General features: G+C 36.1%; 1 protein-coding gene across 1 annotated transcript in view; it reads left to right on the plus strand.

Moving 5' to 3' along the window:
- The window catches only part of LOC133330750 (SCY1-like protein 2), a gene marked incomplete at its 3' end in the record, with an annotated part of 69,304 nt that overhangs the window by 17,456 nt on the left and 24,856 nt on the right, over positions 1–26,992 (plus strand). The window contains exons 8-10 of the mRNA XM_061539164.1: positions 11,617–11,747; positions 19,482–19,596; positions 23,733–23,878. Of these exons, the coding sequence (XP_061395148.1) occupies positions 11,617–11,747; positions 19,482–19,596; positions 23,733–23,878 (392 nt within the window). The remainder of the gene's footprint in view (positions 1–11,616; positions 11,748–19,481; positions 19,597–23,732; positions 23,879–26,992) is intronic.

A 26,992-nucleotide genomic window follows, 5' to 3' on the forward strand; every position in this document is an offset into this window, starting at 1 on the left:
ATATATATTTTTGATCAGCGTAAAATTCTATGACGATATAGCAATTTCCGTCTGTCCGTTTGTCTGTTGTAATAACTCTAGCGTCTAAACGAATATATATAGATCGCCAAAATTTTGCATAGAGTCGTATTTTGTCTGGAGGCAGGTCAAGTTCGAAGATTTATCAGTCCACGTTTAGGCATAGCTCCCATATAAGGGTACCCCCCAATTTTCGGTATATTTGGGAGCGTTGAGTTCTTATTGGGTAGCAAATCTCTGCACCAAAAATTGTAAATATGGGTCCATATTTTCGGATAGCCCCCATATAAGGGTACCACCCAATTTTGCGGAATTTTCGGGGGTTTTGTCGCATTTTTCGACCGAATTCGCTGAAATTTGATACATTGCGTTGTGGGTACCAAATTTCATCACTAAAAATTATAAATATAGGTCCACTTTTTCTGGTAGCACCCATATAAGGGTATCTCCCAATATCCGGTATTTGGGGGGGTTTGACCGGATTTTCACCGAATTTGCTGTAATATAGTAATTTCAGTTATTATTGGATAGCAAATCTCTCCACAAAAAATTATAAATGTAGGTCAATTTTTTCGTGTAGCCCCCATATAAGGGTACCCCCAATTTTCGATATTTTGAGGTTCTTGAGAGCGTTTTTTAACCGAATTCGCTAAAATTTGGTATTTTGTAGTCGTATATGGTAACAAATCTCTCCACCAAAAATTATTAATATTCACCCCTTTTTAGTGGTAGTCCCCATATAACGCCCTTTTTTATATTAAAATAGTTATCTGATCTGTTCCGTGTGTTGGGGTTGGGTAGTCGTTACGGGGAACAGCCAATTTTTACCCTACAAAGACTATTTAGCCATCTGTTGTAAGCTTTTCGCCTTCTAAAGATATTGTGATAAAAGAAAACTCAAGCATGACGATAATGAAATATATCGGCAGACATTTAGGCATCTCCTCAATATAGTGATACCTCCTGAAGGAAAGAATTGAGATAAACAATTAAATGTTGAGTTCAATATTGGCATATACCGGTCATTAATTAGGCATAGCCCTCATATAATGATATCACCAAATATTCACTATTTCCTACACTATGTAATTAATATTGGTCCTTTGGTAACTTTTTCGATATTACAGATTTTAGCAAAAATCCCCATTAAAAATTGCTGAAGTTTGTATTTGGTGTACATAATGGTTTACATAAATCGGTTTGTAGAATTATAGGTATATGCCCACTTTTTGGTATGTTCCCTATATTTTCATTGCATGTATCTGTCAGTATAACTATGGTGGAGGGTATCCAAAGTTCGGCCGAACTTAACGCTTTTTCACTTGTTGTTTTTTTTTTTTTTTTTTGAAATTCACACATATAAATTGTCTTTGAATAAATATTCTTCAAAAAAATCCACGCTTATGGATAGTCCAGGAAAATATATACTTTAAGAAATCCTTGTAGTCCTTGAAAAAATATTCTTTAAAAAATGGTCCTTGCATAATAAAATATGACTGACATTTATGACTGATCCTTGTAATAAATTCCTTAAAAATATTCACACTTGTTCACTCATTAAAACATATCATTTAAGATCTTCTCGTCTGCATAGGTTCTTGCAAAAATAGTCCTCAGAATTTACATAGATTTTAAAAAGTTCACAAGTACCAATACAGGTACTTTTGAACTTTTTAAAATCTCTCTTCTAAAATATTCCCAATTTACTTTGAAATTTAGCAACTGTCGGTGTATGTTAAACACTGTCGAAATGGTAATGCCTCCACAGACCACCATGGCCACAAGCAACAAGTAATACGCATTAAAATAATCATTTCAGAGATATTTAAGACCGTGTCGCAGCTACGGTGGTTACGGTTGTGTACGTACACATTTCGACACTCCCACTCCCACTTCCACTCCCACCACCACCACTACTACTACTACGACAACTACTTGAAAAGTTTACTCTCAACCAGGATTATTGTGCCGCCATCATCGCTTTACAACATTCGACAAAACTCAACCTCCGGCCGGCCAACAACAGACACAACTTAATACCTCCACTTGACATTGCAAGAACTTTAGAACAACAGCAAAAAAAAAAGTTCGTAAAATCTCTGAGTTGTTTGCATACTTGAAACACCTTGCGACGATAACGGCGACAACACAAGTTTTCTTATTTTAGCATTTCCTTTGATTTACTAAGGAGAAAAATATATATTTTTGTTCATGGCTTTTTCTTGGCTTTCTTTTGGGGAAGCCAACCAACCACCCAGGGAACAAACAGAGCAACCACTAACCAAGTAAAAAACCCAACAAGTCAATCTAGTTTTACTTTACTCTCTGTCTGCTTGTCTAACTGTCCGTCAGCTATTCAATTATAAAATTGGAATTAGCATACTTTCAGTTTGAAGTCAGAAATGGAAAGTGGACTTTCATTGGAGAAATGTGTGAGTGAGTGTGTGTGTGTGTGTATTTTTTCAAAAGTTAATCAAAAGTTATATTTGAATTATAACAACAGACGTATCAAAGCAAATCTAAATATTCTTGGTATTTTTGGGTTATTATTAGACATGAAAGTTTTGATTTTTTAGGACACTTACAGATAGACTGAAGAAATGTTTACTCACTAATACACTGTTACCATGATACCAATACCCATGAAGCTCGTCTATACGACGAAAGATTCTCCTCCTATCAGTCCTTTTATATGGCGGTATACTCCCTACCCATCAATCCGTCTCTATTGTGATGCACTTACTATCCATTATATTTTCTGCTGTATTGAGTGTTCATTTCACCGCGCCGATAAAAATAACAAGTGAAAAAGCGTTAAGTTCGACCCGGCTGAACTTTGGATACCCTCCACCATAGATATACTGACAGGTACGTGAAATGAAAATATACCAAAAAGTGGACCTATACCGACATTTCTACAAACCGATTATGTAAACCATAATATAAATTTCAAAAATTGTTAATGGATAATTATACCCTCAGCCTTATGGCTAATGAGGGTGTATACACTTTGACACGATGAAAATGTGCCTCGTCGAAATATATTTGTTTTAGTCCCCATGTTTCTTTGGACAAAATCCGTTTCAGAAAATTTAGATTTTCATCCATCTTACTATTTCTTCCAAACTTAGTTCAATTTCAAAGATTGGTAACGTCCACTCCTTCTGGTACCTCCCGGACAGGGGCTAGGTCTAAAAGCGTTATAGTTCATATATATAGTTCATTATCGAACCTTACGTTCTAGTTTTTTATCTCGATATCCTACGCAGGTGTAAAGATTACAACAGAGTCTTAGAACAAAACCCAAAACACGGAACAAAACAGATAACGATTTTAATATAAAAAATGGGGTTATATGGCTATGACTACCCCAAAAAGTGGGCGAATACTAATAATTTTTGATGGAGAGATTTGTTACCATATACGACTACAAAATACCAAATTGCAGCGAATTCGGTTGAAAAATGCGCTCAAGACTGAAAATTAGGAGGTACCGTTATATGGGGGCTATCAGAAAAAGTGGAGTAGTATTTATAATTTTTAGTGGAGACATTAAGTACCCAATAAGAACCTAATGCACAAAATTTCAGCGTATTCGGATGAAAAACGCGCTCAAGAACCTCAAAATACCGAAAATTGGGGGTACTGTTATATGGGAGCTATGCCTAAACGTGGACCGATATATCCCATCTTCGAGCTTGACCTGCCTGCAGACAAAAGACAAACCTATGCAAAATTTCAGCACCCTATCTCAATTCCTTCGGAAGATAGCGTGATTACAACAGACGGACGGACATGGCTAGATCGTCTTCGAATTTTACCCTGATCAAGAAGGGTCGGAAATGAATATTTCGATGAGTTACAAACGGAATGACAAAATTAATATACCCTCCATACTATGGTAGAGGGTATACAAACTCAATTTATATATATATATATATATATATATATACAGCTATAGCTTATGTTTCAGTTTTCTAACTATTCCGAACGTATTAAATTCGACAACCGATTGACAAAACCACAATGCTATAATTAACATAATTATTAAAGCATAAAATTAATTTCCACTCGTGGGAGCTTTTCACAAATCACCGTTGCTAACCGTTTCTAATCCTATAATTAATTTGAAATTGCTGTCGTTTGAATTTTCATGGAGGATTAACATTTTAATTAACTCTTAATTAAATTAAAGACAACAACAAAGCAAAACGACGAAAATTGTAAAATGAAATCCCCACAACATGCCAGACAGAGAAACGTTGCCAAACGTTCGCTTAGCAATCAAAATCTCCTAACATGGCAACAGAATTCTTTCATAGTTTAGACAAATTTTATGTTTAATTGGATTTTGTGCCAAAATGAAAATAAACTGTAAATAACGACATACTGACAAGCTAACTAAATTACCGACTAACTACCTCCCAGTCCGACTGGTTGACTTAGTTAACTGCAACCATTGTTTCATTTTGCTCCGTTTTTTAATTTCCATCAAAAAATTGAAATTATCTGTTTCACTTTCCCCTAATGTCGGTGTATTATCGTCATCGTAGTGAACTTTCCCCACAATTTTTAATAAATTCTAAGAAAATAATGAAACTAATGAGTTCTGCATCTGGCATTTTTATGGAAAATGCTTAGACCACTGTCTGTACAGATATGCTAAAAGTTATCGAAAAAAAAATATTACGGCAGTCACCTTGAACTTGAACAGTACATTTAACACACATACACATTTTGTCGAATTAACTGAGGCATTTGTTTTTAGAGGGAGTCATCGTACGAGCTGAAAGAATGCCTATCGTCATACAGGCAACTTGGGATGGACTCTATCTCCATATAGGTGAGCTGAAAGGTAGTTTATATTCGGGGGAGTCTATCTTCACCTAGGCGAGCATAAAGGGAGTTGATCTCCATATAGGTGAGCTGAAAGGAATCTATCTCCACATAGTCGAACTGAAAGGGAGTTTTTTCCATCTAGACAAACTTAAAGGGAGTCCGTATCTACATAAGCGAATCTATCTCCACAAAGGCGAGTTGAAAGGCAGTATCTCCATATAGGTGAACTGAAAGGGAGTCTATCTCCATGCTGAGGGCGGTCCATCGTCATATAGACGAACTGAAAGGGAGTCTATCGTCTTATAGACGAACGGACTATAAGACGATAGACTCCCTCAGGAGGCAAACTGAAAGGGAGCCTATACCCACCAAGGCGTGCTGAAAGGGAGTCTATCTCCACCTAGGGAGTCCATCTCCACCTTAAAGGAAGTCTAGTCTCACATATGCGAGCTGAAAGGCAGTCTATTTCCATATAGGCGACCTGAAAATAACTCTACCTCCAACTAGACTAAGTTAATGTTAGTATATCTCCGTGAAGGTGAGCTGTAATAGATAGGGAATTATGTCTTCGTGCATTTGTTTGTAACAGGCAAGAGGAAACGAGATAGGCCCATAGTTCCTTTTGAGAATATGCATAGAATCACTTTCTGAGTCGATTTATGCATGTCCGTTCGTCCGCCGTCTGTCCGTCTGTTGGTGTTAAATTGTAAACTAAATACAGGTCGCATTTATAATGCTCATTTGTTTGGCCCAAGGACCCTATTGAAATAGATAAAAATCGGTTCAGATTTAGATATAGCTCCCATATATATTTTCGTCCGATTTAAGGTAAATTGTGCACCAAAGACCCTATATATCTGCCGATTTGCACCAAATTTAGCACAACGTACTGAATTGAGCCTAGAGTGATGTCTGCCACGTTTCGTGAAAATCGGTCCAGATTTAAATATAGCTTCCATATATAGTTTCGTCCGATTTAAGGTAAATTGTGCACCAAAGACCCTATATATCTGTCGATTTGCACGAAAGTTAGTATAACGTACTGAATTGAGCCTATAATGATGTCTGCTAAGTTTTGTGAAAATCGGTCCAGATTTATATATAGCTCCCATGTATAGTTTCGTCCGATTTCATGTAAATGGTGCACCAAAGTCCCTATATATATTTCGATTTGCACCAAATTTGGCACAACGTACTGAATCGAGCCTAGAGTGATGTCGGTCAAGTTTCGTGAAAATCGGTCAAGGTTTAGACATAACTCCCATATACATTTTCGTCCGATTTGATGTAAATGGTGCACCAAAGTCCCTATATATCCTTCGATTTGCACGAAATTTGGCATAACGTACTGAATCGAGCCTAGAGTGATGTCGGTCAAGTTTCGTGAAAATCGGTCCAGATTTAGATATAGCTCCCATCGCATCGTCCGATTTGATGTAAATGGTGCACCAAAGTCCCTATATATCCTTCGAGTTGCACGAAATTTAGCATAACGTACTGAATTGAGCCTAGACTGATTTCGGTCAAGTTTCGTGAAAATCGGTCAAGGTTTAGATATAGCTCCCATATATATTTTCGTCCGATTTACTGTACATGTAAATGGTGCACCAAAGTCCCTATAGTTGCACCAAATTTGGCATAACGTACTGAATTGAGCCTGGAGTGATGTCTGCCAAGTTTCGAGAAAATCGGTCCAGACTTATATATAGCTCCCATATATAGTTTCGTCCGATTTGATGTAAATGGTGCACCAAAGTTCGTATATATCTATCGATTTGCACGAAATTCGGCATAACGTACTAAATTGAGCCTAGATTGATGTATGCCAAGTTTCGAGACAATCGGTCCAGATTTAGATATAGCTCCCATATATGGTTTCGTCCGATTTAATATAAATTTAGTCCAGAATGATGGGTGCCAAGTTTTGTGAAAATTGGTTGAGATTTAGATATAGCTCCCTTTTATTATAGATTGATTTTAAGTAATTGACGCACCAAGGAACCAATAGGCTGGTAGGAACAAAACGTACTAAGATTAGTATAACCTAACCTGTGACCAGTTTCATTGAAATCGCTTCATATTTGGATATAGTTTCCATGTATATTTTCGCCCGATTTTAAGTAAATTGCGCATCAAACTCCTCATGTTAATCAGATTGACATCAAATTTTACACAACGTACAAAATTGAGCATAGAATTGTTGCGTTTTCTAGAAGTACAGGCATAGTCCAACGGATGACCTATTTATATTTGTTTGAAGTCGATTTACATATTTTTGTCCCATTGAACGAATTATATGTTTATGGATAGATCTGGGTAGATTCACATTTAGATAAATATCATCAGCTGTTTAATATACCCATATTGGTGAAGGGTATCATATAGACGGCCCCGTCCGACTTTACTACTTTCCTTACTGGTTTCATGTAGGCGAGCTGAAATGTAGCGTTTCCCATATATGTGAGTTGAAAGGGGCATTTTGATTTATTTACAAAACCTTTTTATGATGAACAGATTATAATTATGCTCAACGATAAAAAAATTCAGACAACCATTTAGTTGTTGGTACATCTTTGATAAATTTATGTTTAACATATTTCTCGGCAGGTTCAAAACATATTTAACAATGCCTCTTCCCCAAAATTTGTATTTAGTTGAGAAGGTCATGATTTAGCAATTAACCAGCAAATGGTATTCATATACCTCAACACACATAATCTACCTTTTCATTCTAAAAATACTTATCCTTAACTTCTTCTTGGTAATTTCAGCTTTGTGTGTCTGGTTAGTATTTCAATCATTCATTTTCTTCGAATTTCACAATTTCATATGCAACGAATACACAGGCCATTAGCAAAAATGAAAATTTCTCCATGATAAACCACAGCAGCGCACAAATTAAGCTGATGGCTTATGAAAATCAACAGTCTGGCCAATGCCAGGTAAAACACACAGCCTTATTATCGCCACCACATAAGGCGGTGGCATAATCAAATCGGTAGGCAGGCGGCGAGACAGCCAGCCAAACGTCAAGGTGAAACAAAATCCACTCACACACAAATAAAACTAACGTATTGCATTCCGTAGCCGCAACATTTGCTTCGTCAACTGCTAACAGCTGCAATCTACGACACGACGACGATTAATGAACGAATGAATGAATCCGACAATGTTTTTGCAATCAATTATCCATCATTCACTTCTCAAGTTACTAATGAACTCTTTTGCTATCAAGTTCTTCGGTATTCCTATGCAGTCTAGAGATCTCATCGTTTGATGTGATATTACTTACCGCACAGCCAGCAGATATAGTAGATGACTGATGTCTTTTAGGGTTGCTCTCAAAGTTATCTCTGGTGTGCAATGATAAACAAAAGTGGTCGAAAATTTTAGCTGGTTTTGGTGCTGAGATATTCTGCTTATTTTTTGACTGACTTAACAATTCATCAACGTCCAGAAGAAATATCTGAAGCTAGAATCGTGAAATTTTGGGTGAGAGTCACTCTTACTCCAAAGGTATCTGATAAGGCTGGTATTGGAAATTCGTAATAGAACGGCACGAAAAATGCTAAAAAAAAATACTAAATATGGTGTCATTTGTATTTGGCGAACTGGTGCAGCTGGAACGCTTAAATGTAATTACTTACATACTTACTTAGCTGACTTGTTACAGAACAGTTGTTCCATAAGCCGAGCTTAAAAAAGATTTCCAAGCGCGTCGGTCTTGTGCGCAAGTCCACCAATTTGAAAGACCACGTTCCAAGATGTTGTTTTCTACTTAGTCTTTCCATCTAATTCGTGGCCTTCCCCTCCTTTTTTCTGAAAACACGTTTCTCCTCTCTCCCTTTCTCCCGATAATTCTCCATCACGTTACGTGTTGCTACTGTCTGCAGGGTTGCCCTATACGCTGCGTTTTTCCCATCAGTAGCATTACGACACTCCTGATCGTACCATGGGTTTCTTGGTGGTGGTTTTTGGTACCCAATTGTTCCTTTTGCTGCAGTTTGTAGGGATTGGGCAATTCTTTGCCATTGTGCTTCTATACTATTATCGGGACAAGAAGAGCTTTCTTCAAGCAAATGGGTAATTTGAGCGGAGTAGGCCTCGGCTACCTGTTGTGTTTGCAGCTTTTCGACGTCGAGTTTCCGTGTTGTATTAGATCGCACCTTTGTTGAAACATTAAGACGGGTGCGTACCTTGGCTGCCACAAGGTAATGGTCCGAATCGATATTCGCTACTCGGATCGATCGGACGTCTAAAACACTGGATGAATGCCTTCCGTATATCACAACATGATCAATTTGATTTCTCGTTACTTGAAGTCAATCAACCTCATGCCGTTGTCGGATGTTTCTTCATGAAGGCTGAATTTTCCGACGGTGGGGCCAAAGATATTTCCCTTCCGATTTTTTGCATTAAAATCTCTTAGCAGAATTTTAATGTCATGGCCAGGGAGACGGTCATATGCTGTTTCTAGGCGCTCGTAAAATATGTATTTGATTTGCTCATCTTTGTCTTCGGTCGGAGCATGGGCGCAAATGAGACTGATGTAAAAGAACTTCGCTTTTATACGGATTATAGCAATACGCTCATCTACTGGAGTGAATCTGGAGGTATTTTATTCTCCTGTTAACCATAAATCCGCAGCCAAATTCATGTCTCGTTTCATGGCAGCTATAATACAGCGCGTAATCGTCTAATTTACTTACGCCTGTCCCTTTCCATCGCATTTCCTGTAAGTCAATAATATCGGCTTTGTACTTCTTAGGTATATCCGCCAAAGCGAACACTGCGCCTGTTCTGTACAACGTACGCACATTCCAAGTGCAGATTGGCAGATCGTGGTTCTTTATACATTAGGGGGGTTTGTTTTTTTTCTTAGCTTTTTCATAGTAGGTTGGATTTTCCGAGAGTGGGCAACTAACCCGACGCCTCAACCCATTTTTTATAGTTCTTATGGGTGAACTCGCGGCTAATGAGAATAGCTCCCCAGGTGGCACCGCGGGTAGGTCAGTGTCCACAATTGAGATGAAGGAGGGACCAAGATAAGCCTGGACTTCGCCATGTTAAAGCCAATCAGAGCCGTTGCTTGGTATCTGTCATCCCCTACGCCACCCACGCTTAAATGTACTCAACTTTTTTAGAAAAAAAATTGTACTAAATTTGGTGCAATTTCGTAGCATGAACGGATAGGGCTAAGTTTGTAATTTTGAAAAGTAGGGTTGATATAAGGGTTGAAGTACCACATGGTACTATATTTGGTACATATTAAATCTGGGAGAGCTGGAATCCTGAAATTTGAAATTGACTTTACTTTCGAAGTGTATCGATATGTAGGTAGTTGTAGAAATTTCTACTTATGTGTACAATAAGTACTAATGGTACTATATTTGGTACAATTTGGATTTTGGATGAAACGAAATTTTGGATTTTGGGATCCTCAAATTTGGTGTTAGGATTGGAGTGGAATTGGAATTGTTGGAGTGGAATCCTAAATCTGGGAGAGCTGGAATCCTGAAATTTGAAATTGACTTTACTTTCGAAGTGTATCGATATGTAGGTAGTTTTAGAAATTTGTACTTATGTGCACAATAAGTACTAATGGTACTATATTTGATACAATTTGGATTTTGGGTGAAACGAAATGTTGGATTTTGGGATCCTCAAATGTTGTATTAGGATCATTGTTGGAGTGTAGGCTTGGGGTATGTAGAAAGTTTTGGAAATATATACTAATGTGTACTAAATGGTACTAAATTTAAATTTTGGGCAAATTGACAGAACTGATTAATGTGCACTCAATTTGCTACAGTTTAAATTTTGGGTGAACCGATAGATTTAGAATCCTGAAATTTTGGGTCAATATTGGGGTGTAGGATTTGCAAATTTGTACTAATGTGTACTAAATGATACCATATGTGAATTCATAGAGCTTGAATCTTAAAATTTGGAGTTAGGATCACTGTTCAGGTGTAGGATTGGGCTATGTATGAAGTTTTGTAAATTCATACTAATGTGTACTAAATATGGTACAAATGAAATTTTGGGCGAACCGATAAAGCTGGAATCTTGAAATTTTAAGTTAGTATCACTGTTGTTATATTTGAGTGAATCGATAGGGCTGGAATACTGAAATTGGAAAATCTGATTTCTATTGGATTTATATTAGTGTATACTATATGGTACTAAATTGAGTATAATTTAGACTTAGATGAACCTATAGAACTCGAAACATGAAATTTTGAATTAGTTTTGGAAATAAGTACTCCATGAATACAAATGTTAATAAAGGATACCAAAATTAGTGTAGAGCTAGATTTGTATTGCGATCAGAATTGCGGTGTAGTGTTAAGATGTGGAGGTAGTTTTGGAAGTACGTACTATAAAGGAACTAAATGGTACTAAAAATTTAACTATGGTCAATATTGGTGTGTACATTGATTAACAATCCTGCCATATGCAGTTCTCGGTGAAAATTACATTATACCATTATCTTATCTATATCAAGTTTTGTATAAATATTTTTAACACCATCAAATATGTTTGGTATAAAATTCCAAAATCACTAACGGCAACATTGCTTGCTTTACGTGTTTATTCAATTTTGTTGTTAATTTTGTTTTTTTTTTACCTTTTACACGTAACTCTTGCTCTGACAAGGACTAATTTTTTATGCTATGTCTTCTTCATTTTCTTTTCATGTTTTCCCCCCTTTTTGCCATTCATTTCATTGTTAATTTCTAATTCAATAACACGCAGCTGGATGAAAATGTACAAAAGATGTTGCCCCGAGTACCGGTGCCATTACAGGAAGCCACATCTCGTCTAGTGAATCGAGATCCAACAGCCCGACCGACAGCTCAACTTTTGCAGTTGATTAAATACTTTGTGTAAGTAATCACATACACAGAAACGCACACACTTACACCAATACATACGTTTTTTATACAATAAGATAATTGAATAGACACACACATACATAGATATAGAAATATCGGTATAGCTACCTACCTTGTTATGAATTATTCCAACTACACGACCATATCCACCAGAGTTTGTAATTAAGCAATCTGTAAATTCAATTGGGAAAATATTATATTTCTGTTGTTTTTTTTCACAATTGAAAATGAAATTAAGAAAAATTAAGATTCAATTTCGTAGAGAGACAATATAATAAAATAAAAGAAGAATAGAAACCGAATAAATTGAATGAATAAGTTCAGTTTAAAAATTAATACTTTTGCGTATTTCTTAAAAGATAACATCATTACTTTCAGTCACTAATTCAATGAAAAAAGGATTATCACACTTGCTACTATCCCCTAAGTCGAACAGTATCCTTGAATCATTCAAATTTACTTTAAAATTAATATATACAGCAACTATAAGAAGACTAATACTAATACAGGTGTTAATAAGCTACTTGTCAAACAATAAGTAACACACACACAATGACAGAAGAACACAGACTCTTCCAGAATAGTTCAGGTAGAATTTTTTTGCCTATTGGAGACACTGAACACCAACACAATAGCTCTTTTGTGAGTCATTTCCGTTTCCGCTTGTGAAAGGAGAACAATTTGTATACCCTTCACCACACTGTGGTACAGGGTATTATGTCTTTGTGCATATGTTTGTAACAGGTAAAAGGAAACGAGATAGACACATGGTTCCTCTTGAGAATATGTATAGAATCACTTTCTGAGTCGATTTACGCATTTCCGTCTGTCCGTCCGTCCATGTATTTTTGTGAACAAAGTACAGGTCGCATTTATGATCCGATTTGGATGAAATTTGACATAGGTCACATATATGGCCCAAGGACGAACCCTATTGAAATCGGGAAAAATCGGTTCAGATTTAGATATAGCTCCCATATATATTTTCGCCCGATTTCATGTAATTGGTGCACCAAAGTCCAATATATCTCTCGATTTACACGAAATTTGGCACAGCGTATTGAATTAGGTCTAGAATGATGTGTGCTAAGTTTCCTGAAAATCGGTTCAGATTTAGATATAACTCACATATATATTTTGGCCCGATTTCATGTAATTGGTGCACGAAAGTCCTATATATCTCTCGATTTACACGAAGTTTGGCACAGCGTATTGAATTAGGTCTAGAATGATGTGTGTTAAGTTTCCTGAAAATCGGTTCAGATTTAAATATAGTTCCCATATATATATATATATATATATATATCCGATTTAATGTAAATGGTGCACCAAAGTCCTACATATCTCTTGATTTAAACGAAATTTGGCACAGCGTACTGAATTAGGTCTAGAATGATGTGTTTAAAATCGGTCCAGATTTAGATATAGCTGTCATATATATTTTCGACCGATTTCATGTAATTGGTGCACCAAAGTCCCTATATATCATTCGATTTGCACGAAATTTGGCACAGCGTACTGAATTAGGTCTAGAATGATGTATGCTAAGTTTCCTGAAAATCGGACCAGATTTATATATAGCTCCCATATAAATATTTTCTTCCAATTTTATGTAAATTGTGCATCAAAGTCCCTATATATCTTTCGATTTGTACGAAATTTGGCATAGGGTAACTAAATAGGTCTAGAATGATGTGTGTTAAGTTTCCTGAAAATCGGTCCAGTTTTAGATATAGCTCCCATATATTCGTCCGATTTATAGTAAATGGTGTACCAAAGTCCCTATTTATCTTTCGATTTGCACAAAATTTGCACAGCGTACTGAATTAGGTCTAGAATGATGTATGTTAAGTTTCCTGAAGTTGATCCCGATTTAGATATAGCTCCAATATATACATTTTCGTCCGATTTAATGTAAATGGTGCACCAAAGTCCCTATATATCTTTCGATTTGCACGAAGTTTTGCATAGCGTAATGACTTAGGTCTAGAATGATGTGTGTTAAGTTTCCGGAAAATCGGTCCGCATTTAGATATAACTCCCATATATATTTTCTTCCGATTTTATGTAAATTGTGCACTTGTGTGTCCGATTGCCACACAATTTTGTACAATGAACTGTAATTAATCTCTGCCAAGTCTCATTGAAATCGATTCTGATTTTGATATAGCTTCTACATAATTATTTTCGTCCGATTTAATGCCAAATTGACACATATTTTGCACAACGTACTGAAGTTAGTATAACGTAGTGGTAGGATATAAATGCTTCAACAAGGTGGGTCCAATCGCCACAAAATATTGCTCTACGTACAGAAGTTACTATAACATAAGAAGCAATCCTTTATCTGGCCAAATGAAAAATTTAACATAGGTGGCAGAATGACATGTTTATGGATCCATTTTTATGGTTATAGTCCTTCAAAAATTCGACGTCTGTTAGGATTCATCGGTTGAATATGCCAAAGTGGTGAAGGGTATCATATAGTCGGCCCGTCCGACTTTACTACTTTCCTTACTGGTTTTATTTTAAAACTTGTTATTTTTAACATCGTCCTTCAACTATTGTGATGTGTATTTCTATAGAACAAACAACAAATCTACCATGAATGGAGATAAAACACAAGCGATAGTATTTCTTTTTTTAAGACTTTTTTTAAACAATGCTAGTACCTTTAGGACTGACCAATAATCAAAACATTTCCCTATCACACGCCTAAGGGTCTGGGGTAAAAAAAAAAAATAAATGGAACGAGATGTATATTCTATTTGCTAAAACTATTTCGATTATTTCAGTAAAATACTGTGATGTTCGAAGTCTAGATCTAATCGAAAACACGTTTGAAAGGATATATTTGTTTTCGCTCTTCACTATATTGATCTTTTTTATGGAGTAAATACTAGAAGTTACGAACTGGCAGGGTCTATCATCTGTCCATATTTGGAATTAATGTACGATATCAAAAGTTTCGAACATATCAGTTATGCCCTTCGTGCACTAGTCATATAGATGGAAGGACATTTTAAAAGAGACTCCAACCTGCCTGGAACTAAGGTCGAACTTAGGGTCAGAAAGCGATATTTGATGAGACAATTTTTGTTCGTTTCAAAGTTGTTATACCATTATTCGTTTTCATGTTAAAGGGTTAAATAATTAAAATGCCAAAAGCTCACTCAAAACTAACAAAAAATAAACTTTGTTAGTCTAACTTACTTAAAAACGTAAAAATCCAACAGTTTACTTCCATAATCGGAATATTTTCGTCTATCATTAGAAGTTAAGTTAAGTCAAGTAAAGTGAATAATTTCATGAACTTTACCATGGCCACTTCTTGTCCCAACCTTTGAAATATATCCATAACTAACAAAAAACAATTCAACACCTGTTCACCAAACAACACAATAAATTCTATGTTCTTGAATGTTATGAGAGGTGTTAGAGGGCTTATTTCCACTCTCTTACATAGCATTACTATAACAACATTTTGTGTAATATAATACTTGAAAAATGCTAACAAGCTTCTTGTTAAACAAACTGGACAAAGGAAACTCTCAATGAACGACAAACCGACAGACAAACGGACTAACTGCCATTTGTCTATTGTGTACTAAATAAGAAATATCAAAGCTATACTCTTTAGCATTTCCGTTTCCGGTAAAATTTCCAAACACAAACTAATGGCAAACAGCTATTGTGCCAAGGTGCTCTTGCCGGACACTTTTAAACTTAATTTAATATCACTGAGATACGAAATAGAGAAATACATACACATATACACACTTGTTTTTTTTTTTTTTTTTTTTTTTTTTTTTTTTTTGGTTTTTGTAGTTTTCATTGATTTGAGGAATTGTTTGGCAAATAAGAAAATTAATTAGGAAATACTATTGAATTTATGAGATTCTTAGAATGAGAATATAATACGACAATTTCATTTCCGGGCTATAGTTTATATGTTACCCACTTTTCACTCACAATTTGTATGTATAGGTTTCCTCAGTCCATGAATATTTTTCAGGGCATATTTATGGCAGCAGATTTTTAAATAATATTTTTCGGGGCATATTTATAGGCTTAGAATTTTCAGAGTAAATTTTGTAGGCGTAGAATTTAAAGAAACCCTGTGAGCGGAGCTGTAAAGTCGGACGGAGCCGACCATACGATACCCTACACAACTACCACGAAACTCGGATTTTTATTCCGAGGCTGGGCAATAGTTCATGATATTTGTCCCGGCTTGCCCGTTTCGAGGTCAACAGCACATCTTCCTTACAGCCCTTCTAATTACTTGTCCAGATTCCCTTCACGGTGGGTTGAGATCTGATGTTCGGCTTATATTCAACTAGAAAACACACAAAGAAATTAAGTTTTCGGTCCACTTCATATCAAAATTTTATTCTGATCATCACCGAAAATTATAGGCGTTGTCCTTGACCATAATTGGAACTTCATGGAAAATTTCAAAGCGATCAGCGCTATATTTCCACCCTCTAGTGTGGTAATGATTTATTAACTAATATCTGAATACGTAAACACCTGTAAATATTTAAGTGTAATTCCCACATCCGAATAGATATATCAATATATTTGGTATCAATTTAAAGGTCAACCACTCCTCTAGGATATACTATCAACTTATCGAGTCTATATCCTTCAGGAGTAAATATATAAGCCATAGAATTCAAATTTTGTAATTTTTCACACAAAAGTCAGAGTCCATTTGACCCGCTAAATAATGACCGATCTTTATCAAAGCAGACATGCTTATTCGTTGTCCCGATCCACTTCTCCATGTAAAATTTCTCGATGTTCGGACCCTAATTGCGGCCTCTGGATCGATCAGAAAACCCGTATTTGGTCCATATCATCCCCTAAATATTAACTGATCTTTAACAAAAACAATAGGGGTCTTCATTGGCCAGAACATATCATACATGCAAAATTTCGTAAAGATTGGTCCATAACTGTGGCCTGCATCGTGTTTACTAATTATAATGGACAGACGGACACACATGTCTAGATCGACTCAGCTAGTCGAGATATGATGATCGGTATACTTAAAGGTGGGTCTAGGACCAATATTTCGCGGCGTTACAAATTCTTGTGGCTGCACAAAGTTATAATACCCTGACAACATAGTTGTGTAGGGTATAAAAATCCAGGGCATATATATAGGCGTAGATTTTCAACAAATATTTTTCAGAGCAAATTCATGGGAGTAGATTTTCAAAGAATATTTTATAAGGAGTTAATATTTTAAGACAACGACTCTTCACGGTAAATTTTTAGGCGTAGATATTTAAAGAATATTTTTCAGGGCATAATTATAGGAGCAAATTATTTTGTTCGTTCTACCCACGTCAGGGCATAATTATAGGAGCAAATTATTTTGTTTGTTCTACCCACGCCAATCACATCCGCCCCAACCGACCGAGAGGGCGACCCCCCTATCGTAGGCACCACATACGTTTAAGGCTTACATTTTCCAGAGCTTATTTATAGGGAATATTGTTCTTGATAAAGATCGGTTAATATTTAGGGGATGAGATGGATCAAAAACTTTATTTTTGTCTGATTTTCCAGGCCGAAATTATGGCCCTAACTTCGCGAAGGGGATCGGGCCAAAGAATAAACATGCCCGTTTTGATAAAGATCAGTCAATATTTAGCAGGTCAAATGGACCTTGACTTTTGTGTGAAAAATTACAAAATTTGTATTCTATGGCGTATATATTTGCCCCGCAAGGACTTAGATCCGAGAAGATTAATAGTATATCCAAGAGGAGTGGTTGACCTTTAAATTGATACCAATTATATGGTCGTATGTACTCAGATGTGGGAGTTACACCTAAATATTTACTGGTGCTTACGTACTGAGATATTAATTAGTAACCGATTACCACACTAGAGGGCGAAATATAGCGATGGTCGCTTTGAAATTGTCCATAAGGATATAGGTATGGTCAAGGACAACACCTTTAATTTTTGGTTATGATCAGATAATAATATTGGGATGAGGTGGACCGAAAACTTAATTTTTTTTGAGTCTACCTATAGGCCATTTGAAAACCGAACATCACCACATAACCCACGGTGAAGGGAATCTGGACACGTAATTAGAAATGGCTGTACTGAATATTAGTAATATTCTGAAAATATGACAGTGTAATGAAGACCGACCTCTAGTCGGTCAAAAGGGTGCAAATATCGCGAAATATTGTTCAAGCTCAGAATATAAAATCACAGAAAGTTAGATTTTCGTGGAAGTTGTGTAGGGTATCATATGGTCGGCCCCGTCCAACTATACTGCTCCGCTCAGGGAATATTTTCTATTTTGAATTTTGTAGGTCGTTTCCTAGGCTTGGATGTGTAATCCTTCAAGATTGTTTTTTGAACACATCTTTTTGGGGATTAAATTCAAAATAGTTTTTTTTTGGTATATTCTTAGGTGTGGATTTTTAAAGAATATTATTGGGGTCATATTTGATAGCGTGGAATTTTAAGGAATATTTTTAGGTACAATTTTAGTTTTCAAGGCTTATATGTAGAGGTAAATCTATAAAGAATAATGTTTAGGGTAATTTGTGTTTCAAGAACATTTTAGGGGTATTTTTTGAGGGTTGGATTTAAATCGATAATCGAGGGCATATTTATAGGCTGTATGTTTTTAAAGACGTATTTGTGGGAATATTTTTGAGGGCATCGTTAGAGGCATGTTTTTTTATAATACTTTTGTGGACATATTGGTAAATGTCCAAGTTTTGAGAATATGTTTTTAATAGTCTACTTTTCGCCGCTTTGAAAATTGTTTTTGAGGGTATCACTATTGTTTTATATGTATTGAAGCCATATTTGCATAATTGTGCATTTTTGAGCCATTTCCCTTCTTTCTGACTGACTTCCTTAAAAATATATATTTTTAGGCATAATTATTTATGGACATATTAGGAATATTTTGAGAGCATATGTGGGCACACTTTTAGACGCCAAAATTGAAGTATTATACCAGATACATCCTAGGCGTGGATTTTACAAGATTTTTTAGTATAATAACATTGGTTTTGACTGACAATTTGTAGGTGTAATAGGGAGTTATGTTCGTGGTTATTAAAGGTCTTAAGTATGGGAACCCAATTCTTCTTTCTTGAAGTCTTCTTTAAAAAAATATATATTTAATGGCTTTCATCGAGAGATTAACTTTTACCTTCCCTTTAATCCCTTTACCCCGTTAACCTCTGCTCAATTTTTTTATTTATAAAAAGCTATAAACAAAATATCTCTGTATACCAACACAAAAAACAAAACAAAAATACATTGTCACCCACTTAGTTGGGGGAAAATGCCATTCTTGGTTTCATTTCTGAGTTTGTTTATTATTTATGGCGAATTGTTAAAAGCATGTCTGTCGTCCTGCCAGTTTGGCTGTATTCAAAGAAATATTTCACATTTCGTTATTATTGCTATTGTGATTTAAGCTGTCACAGTTTTTAGTACACTTTGTCTTTTGGTCCTTCATGCATTTATTTATGTTGATTTGTTGTCCTTGAGTGAATGAGATGGCAGGACGAGTGTTGTTTTATTCCGCCATGCTCGTAATGCGGACACATTGTCAAATTAAGCTTTTTTTAAATATTTATTTGGTCGTATGTTTATTGTTGATGGGATTTGTTTGTTTCACTATTCATTTTGCTGTTGTTGTTTTTGCTTTCTTTTCATCTTTCATTTGCAGCGATCCTGCGGTAAATGCCCTCAAGTTTCTCGATGTGGTTAACATGAAGGATACATCGCAGAAAACCCAATTTTATAAAGTTACCTTAATGGAAAGTATGCCGCTAATACCAAAGGTAAGTAAGCAACAAATGTTTTGCAGAAAAAAATAAATAAATAAAAAAAACAACAAAAAGGGTAGGAATTTCCTTTTTTTTTCTCTCTTAAATACACAAACACACTCACGGCCTACTGACAACACAACATAAGCTATTGTCCTTTCCGGCCACAATGTACACAGGCATCGTAAAAAAGGATTTACTTTTGTAACAACAGGATATTAAAACAATAATAATAACAACAACAACAAAACCATCCTGACAAAAACAAAGGCAAACAAACAACACCTGCTGCAGCCACAACAAACATACACAGTTCACCCACAAATGGCTAGGGACCTTTCTGTTATGAATGAATAACCAACCGGTCGAAAGCACCGAAGGAACGATCCATCGTACAACAACGGCATTGGTGTAAATTTGTTTAACATTCCAAAATTACAAACAAACATACAATTCAACAGAGGCTTCTTTGGGATATTTTAGGGTTTTCCTTTTTTTCTGAAGCCATAAAAATTTACTTTTGTAGCCATAAAACGTTTATTTTCACATCACTGGTTATTTGGTTTTGACATTACTTATTGCACCCTACATATTGGTCGAATAGCTTTGTTGGTTATTTTTATCGGCTGTAATAAAGTGTATTTTCTGCTTTTCAGCTTTAGTTTTGGGTAGCACCAAGGCTGTCAATTTAGAGGTATTTTTTTTTTAATTTATTCGCAGCGGATTATATTACTAATCGATTTTTTTTTTTTTTTTTTTGAAAACTGTTCGATAGGACTGTTGTTTAGAGTCTATGTTTTGTGAGTCTCTCTGCCGCTCGAGGGCAAGATATTTCCTGTTCAGTCTGATTCTCTAAAAAAAAAAAAAGAATGTTATCTGTAGCTCCGCGATCGTTTTTTATGTTGGACAGAAAGGTGGAATTCGAAGCAGTACATGTCTGGCTATGGTATGAACTAGGACTATTAACTTTCCACAATTAAAAAATTGTGGAGATATAATTTTTTTTTTTTTTTTTTTTTTTTGGAAAATCCTCTATTATTGATCCCAAACCATGTTAGAAAATAAGGAATACCTAAACCGATTATATGTATACTAGATCATACGATGTTAACATGTTATTCTTTATTATTCTTTACATACATAGGTAACGACTAACGTGTTAACATTAGGAACCGATTGGATAACCAGTAAGCGGAGCAGTATAGTCCACGAAAATCTAACTTTCTGTGATTCTCTATTCTGAGCATGGGAAATATTTCCCGATATTTGCACCCTCTTGACCAACTAGAGGTCAACAAATATTACTAATATTCATTCATATTCTAATTACTTGTCCAAATTCCCTTCACCCGGGGTTGTGTTGTGATGTTCGGCTTTCAATTGTGGCCTATAGGTCGACTCGAAAAAACACAAAAAATAAATGTTCGGTTCATTTCATCCCAACATTATTATCTGACCATCACCGAAAATTATAGTCGCTGTCCTTTACCATACCTGGATCCTCATTGAAAATTTCAAAGCGATCGGCGGTATATTTTCGCCTTCTAGTGTGATAATGGTTTACTAAATAATGTCTGAATATGTAAACACCTATAAATATTTACGTGTAACTCGCACATTCGAGTACATACAACAATATAATTGGTATCAACTTAAAGGCCAACCACTCCTCTTGTATACACTATCAACTTCTCGGCTCTATGTCCTTCAGGAGTAAATATATACGCTATAGAAAACTCATTTTGTAATTTTTCACACAAAAGTCAGAGTCCATTTGACCCGCTAAATATTGACCAATCTTTATCAAAACAGGCATGTTTATTCCTTGGCCCGATCCCCTTGTCCATGTACAAATTCGCGATGTTTGGGCCATAATTGCGGCCTCCGGAGCGACCAGAAAACCCGACAAAAATAAGTATTTGGTCCATTTCATCCCCTAAACATTAACCGATCTTTACCAAAAACAATAGGGGTCTTCATTGGGCATAACCCATCCTACATGCAAAATTTCGTGAAGATTGGTCCATAACTGTGGCCTGTATCGTGTTTACAAAATATAATGGACAGACGGACGGGCGGACGGACACACATGTCTAGATCGACTGAGCTAGTCGAGATATGACGATCCGTATACTTAAAGGTGGGTCTAGGACCAATATTTCACGGCGTTACAAACTCTTGGGGCTGCACAAAGCTATAATACCCTGACAACATAGTTGTGTAGGATATAATTAGTTTTTCAGTTATTGTGCCCATCATTTCTAAGAGCACTGTTTCGAGAAAAACGCGTTTAAATAATAAAATTTGTGAAGCACTCTTGATTCCGGCACAATAAATCTGCTATATCTTTAAGAATTTTTGAGATTTTCACTTGAAAAGTTAAAGGGATATACTTGAGTTAGCCTAGGTTCGAATTTAATATGAAATCAAAATTCCAATTTTTGAGACCGAGAATGGGTGGAGTCCCCTTAAATAGTGCTGGGTATTTTTATATTCTTCTTAATCAGCTATGAGTTAATAAGCATATCGAATATGTCCCCTAAAATAAGATCAGATGCCATAAGCGTACATTTAATTTTTCTTTTCTACTACACGGCCAGTTCCATTTAATTCCTCTGATAAAAGATCCACCTATGACAACCAATATCCGCTGCTAGCGAGATAAGAAATATACGAATCCTATAGTCTTGCGTTCACCCCATCATTAACAAATATTATGGCCAACCATTAGTTGAGGACATTTGTCAGACATTTCACTTTTGATTTCTATCTACATCGCCAAACGATATTCCATTAGAATCAAGTACTATGGCTGGTTATATGCCTCTACGATGACATTCCGCAAAATTCTTCGTCGTAACTGGCAGTGATATCTTCTACATGGACTAAAGAGATCGTTCACCATACGACAATATTTTTCTCGGCCAGGTGATCTTGGAGTAGTCTATGCATTTCGCAAATTCTCTGATGTGGGGTAGCAATAATCCGTGATGTCTGCCTTTAGGAATCACCTTTACTGACATCCCATTTTTAGCCACTGTGATCCAATAGCCAGCTATTATATTTCTGGTTCATTCAGATCAATGGATTTGTATGATATTCCCATTGTAAATTGGGGTACCTCTTCCTTGTCTGCCTAACGTAATTTTCTTCGATCGATTAAAATAACGTATTGATGGAAATTGTAATAGAGATAGGTGAAATAAAAAGCTTCCATATTACGTGATTTATAAAATCTGGCGATACGATCGGTATGCGGCAGCCTCGCCATAGGTAGGCTTTGTGTTCCATTGGCTGGTTCTATGCCATGCCTTCTGTACGTAAATAAAGGAAGTCTTCTTCCGAAGAAAAACAAGGTTAGTAGATTATTTATAGGAAAAAAGAGAGTTCAAAAAAAGACATTCGAGACAAAGAATATTTCTGAAGGTGTTCTACCTCTGTAGCTCTTTCAGGTGTATATACATACACACCTATATATATACATATTTTTTTAACGTTTATATAGAGCATATCCTCTGTTGTTCTTCAATACATGGAAACATGTAGGACTTTTCGAGATACAAGACGTTCTTCCTATCTTATAATAACAATTTTTTATGGATGAAATACCCATCGCTAGAGAATATTTGATATTCGTATTTGTATATAGGCGACTTTATAAATATCTTAAGGAAACGTTTCCCAGTTTTTTTTAATTAAAAATATTTTCTCTCTATTTCTGATTTGGTCTCCACATATATATTTTTGCAATTATTTAATGACATGAAACGCATCACACAGTCGCCAATGCCTGCAATTTTGTTTCTCTTTGCCCAAGCAGATTTATTATGTGTTTAATTTTTGTTCTTTAATAAATTTAATACCTGTTAAAGATGTAACTGACAAGCCAGCTATTTGGGTAATGTACGAAATATACAAAAGCTGGGTCTACAACGTTTTATACACACCAATACACACTCATACACCAAAACAAGAAACTCCCCCCAATGTTTTCTTTAGAAATAAAAATTACTACCTTTTCTTTTTTCATTACTCCTCCCATTTCTTGTTGTTAAATATTTCATTTTTGTTTTTTTTTCGATATTTAATGTTTTTATCGCATTCCCTGCTCACCCTCTCTTCTTTGTTTCGTTTTCCTATAACCCATACAGAAATTATGGTGGCAAAACCTATGGCCAATGTTACAATCGGAAATTAGCAACGGCGAAGTGCTGGCAGCTGTCCTACACCCGGTCCTTACTCTATTACAGGATGCATCAAAGCAGGAATATGAAAGTGTTATGGCGCCAACAATGAAGTGAGTTTACGATTTAATTATTCGATAAATAAAAACCACACATACACACAAAAACTGAAATGTATATACCGAGATACCTGTCCATGGGATAGGTATTTAAAGCGAGGATGGAATGGTGGTGGGAAGTTAGAAAGCCATTCGAAGATAATATCAAGAATTAAAAATATTTACCGACTTATTTTAAACTCAGTTAAGTATTAATATTTACATATTGGACACTTCTATGGGGTTTCTTTACAAAAGAAAATCTATTCAATACGTAGAAAGTTATAAATGTCTAGGTTATATTTTATGAGTGTTCCATAAAAACAAGACGTTAATGAGAATTCTACATAGGTCCCCTTTTTATATAGAAGATCATCCTTAGTTTTTTATACAAAAGAGACCCAATCAAGTCCGCACTCTTCTCTTCATTTGGCTTCTATACAAATAAGTCCTAAAATAAATGGGACGCTTTGGAAGGATATGCGGGACCTCCTTATAGTTCTTCTATATGTAGAAACCCCTCTCTAAGTCTATTATAAATATTTTATATAGTAAAGACTATCTATAGCTCTTATGAACATAGAAGTCCATCCATAGGTCTTCAATGCATAAAATACAATCGATTATTTTCCAGAAAAAACCCAATACAGGCTTTTCTACAGACAAAAGTCTCTAGAGGTGTCTTCTATACCCTATAATAATCTTAAGTCAATAGTTAAGGGTTCCAGCTCTATCATTTTACCAACATCCAAAGTGTACCAAATTGTACTTACTTTTCGTAATGTTCAAATTTTTAATATTAATCAAAAATTTTAGGGTCCTAGCCCTATTCGTACACATTGTTCTAAATTGTACCATATTTAGTACCATTTAACACTTTTGGTATTTAATCATGTAATGTTAATTCCAAATATACGTTTTCCATCGCAACAGTTCACTCAAATCTAAATTGTATTATATTTAGTACATTTTATTCCTATAATTACGAATTTCCTAAACTTCCTCAAACCTACACTCTAACAGTAATTTTAATTCCAAAATTATGGAGTCCAGCCTATTCGTTTGCACATAATCAAGTTGTACCCAACACCGTACCATTCAGTACAAATAAGTACTATACTTTCATATCTCAATTCTACACTTCAACAGTAACTAATATCGAAATTTTAGGTTTCTAGGTCTCCCCGTTCATCCAAACCCAAATTGTACCAAATCTATTGTCATTTAGTACTTTTCGTACACATAAATATCATTTCCCAAAGCTGTCTCTACAGCACAATCCTCAATTTTATTCCAAATTTTAAACTTTACTCCATTTAGTAAAATTTAGTACTTTTCGTATCCATAAGTACAAATTTCCTCAAACAGTCAGTAATTCCCAATTACAAGACTCCAGATCTATCTGTTAACCTTAATTCAACTTGTACCAAATTTAGTACTTTTCATACACATAAGTACGATTTTGTAATGCTACCTCAATCCTATACTCCAATAGTAATTCTAATTCCTATCTTTAAGTATCTCTATACGCTCAACTAAATGCAAATATTGCCAAATTTAGTACCATTTAGTAATTTTCATGCACATCCTTAATCCTTAATGCGGATTAAGGTCTAATCCGCTGTCAATGACCTTTAATCCGGTGTCAATGACCCTTAATCCAGATTAAGCCTTAATCCGGGGTCAATGACCTTTAATTTTGGTGCAATGACCTTTAATCCGGATTAAGGGTCACTCACACCGGAATAAAGCTTAATCCGAGTTAAGGATCATTGACCCCGGAATAATGCTTAATCCGTATTAAGGGTCATTGACCCCGGATTAATGTTTAATCCGGGTTAAGGGTCTTTCACCCCGGATTAAGGGTCATTCATCCCGGATTAAGGCTTAATCCGGATTAAGGGCCATTGACCCCGGATTAAGGGTCATTGACCCTTGATTAAGGCTTAATCCGGATTGTGGGTCATCGACCCCGGATTAAGACTTAATCCGGATTAAGGGTCATTGACCCCGGATTAAGGCTTAATCCGGATTAAGGGCCATTGACCCCGGATTAAGGGTCATTGACCCTGGATTAAGGCTTAATCCGGATTGTGGGTCATCGACCCCAGGTTAAGACTTAATCCGGATTAAGGGATATTGACCCCGGATTAAGACTTAATACGGATTAAGGGTCATTGACCCCGGATTAAGGCTTAATCCGGTTTTAGGGTCGTTGGCCCTGGATTAAGGCTTAATCCGGTTTAAAGTCCATTGACCCCGGACTAAGGGTTAATCCGGATTGAGGGTCATTGACCCCGCATTAAGACTTAATCCGGATTAAGGGTCATTGACCAGTCCAGCCTAACCGTTTGCACGTAATCAAGTTGTACCCAACACCGTACCCCGGATTAAGGGTCATTGACCCCGGATTAAGTCTTAATCCGGATTAAGGGTCATTGACCCCGGATTAAGGCTTAATCCGGATTAAGGGCCATTTGACCCCGTATTAAGGCTTAATCCGGATTAAGGGTATTTGACCCTTGATTAAGACTTAATCCGGTTTAAAGTCCATTGACCCCGGATTAAGGGTCATCGACCCCGGATTAAGACTTAATCCGGATTAAGGGTCATTGACCCCGGATTAAGGCTTAATCCGGATTAAGGGCCATTGACCCCGGATTAAGGGTCATTGACCCTGGATTAAGGCTTAATCCGGATTAAGGGTTATTGACCCCGGATTAAGACTTAATCCGGATTAAGGGTTATTGACCCCGGATTAAGACTTAATCCGGATTAAGGGTCATTGACCCTGGATTAAGGCTTAATCCGGTTTTAGGGTCATTGACCCTGGATTAAGGCTTAATCCGGTTTAAAGTCCATTGACCCCGGATTAAGGGTTAATCCGGATTGAGGGTCATTGACCCCGCATTAAGACTTAATCCGGATTAAGGGTCATTAACCAGTCCAGCCTAACCGTTTGCACGTAATCAAGTTGTACCCAACACCGTTCCCCGGATTAAGGGTCATTGACCCCGGATTAAGGCTTAATCCGGATTAAGGGTCATTTGACCCCGTATTAAGGCTTAATCCGGATTAAGGGCCATTTGACCCCGTATTAAGGCTTAATCCGGATTAAGGGTCATCGAC

The sequence above is a fragment of the Musca vetustissima genome, unplaced genomic scaffold, assembly GCF_032173495.1.
Source record: "Musca vetustissima isolate MV318-11 ecotype Yass unplaced genomic scaffold, APGP_CSIRO_Mvet_v1 utg17544, whole genome shotgun sequence".
Taxonomy (NCBI): domain Eukaryota; kingdom Metazoa; phylum Arthropoda; class Insecta; order Diptera; family Muscidae; genus Musca; species Musca vetustissima.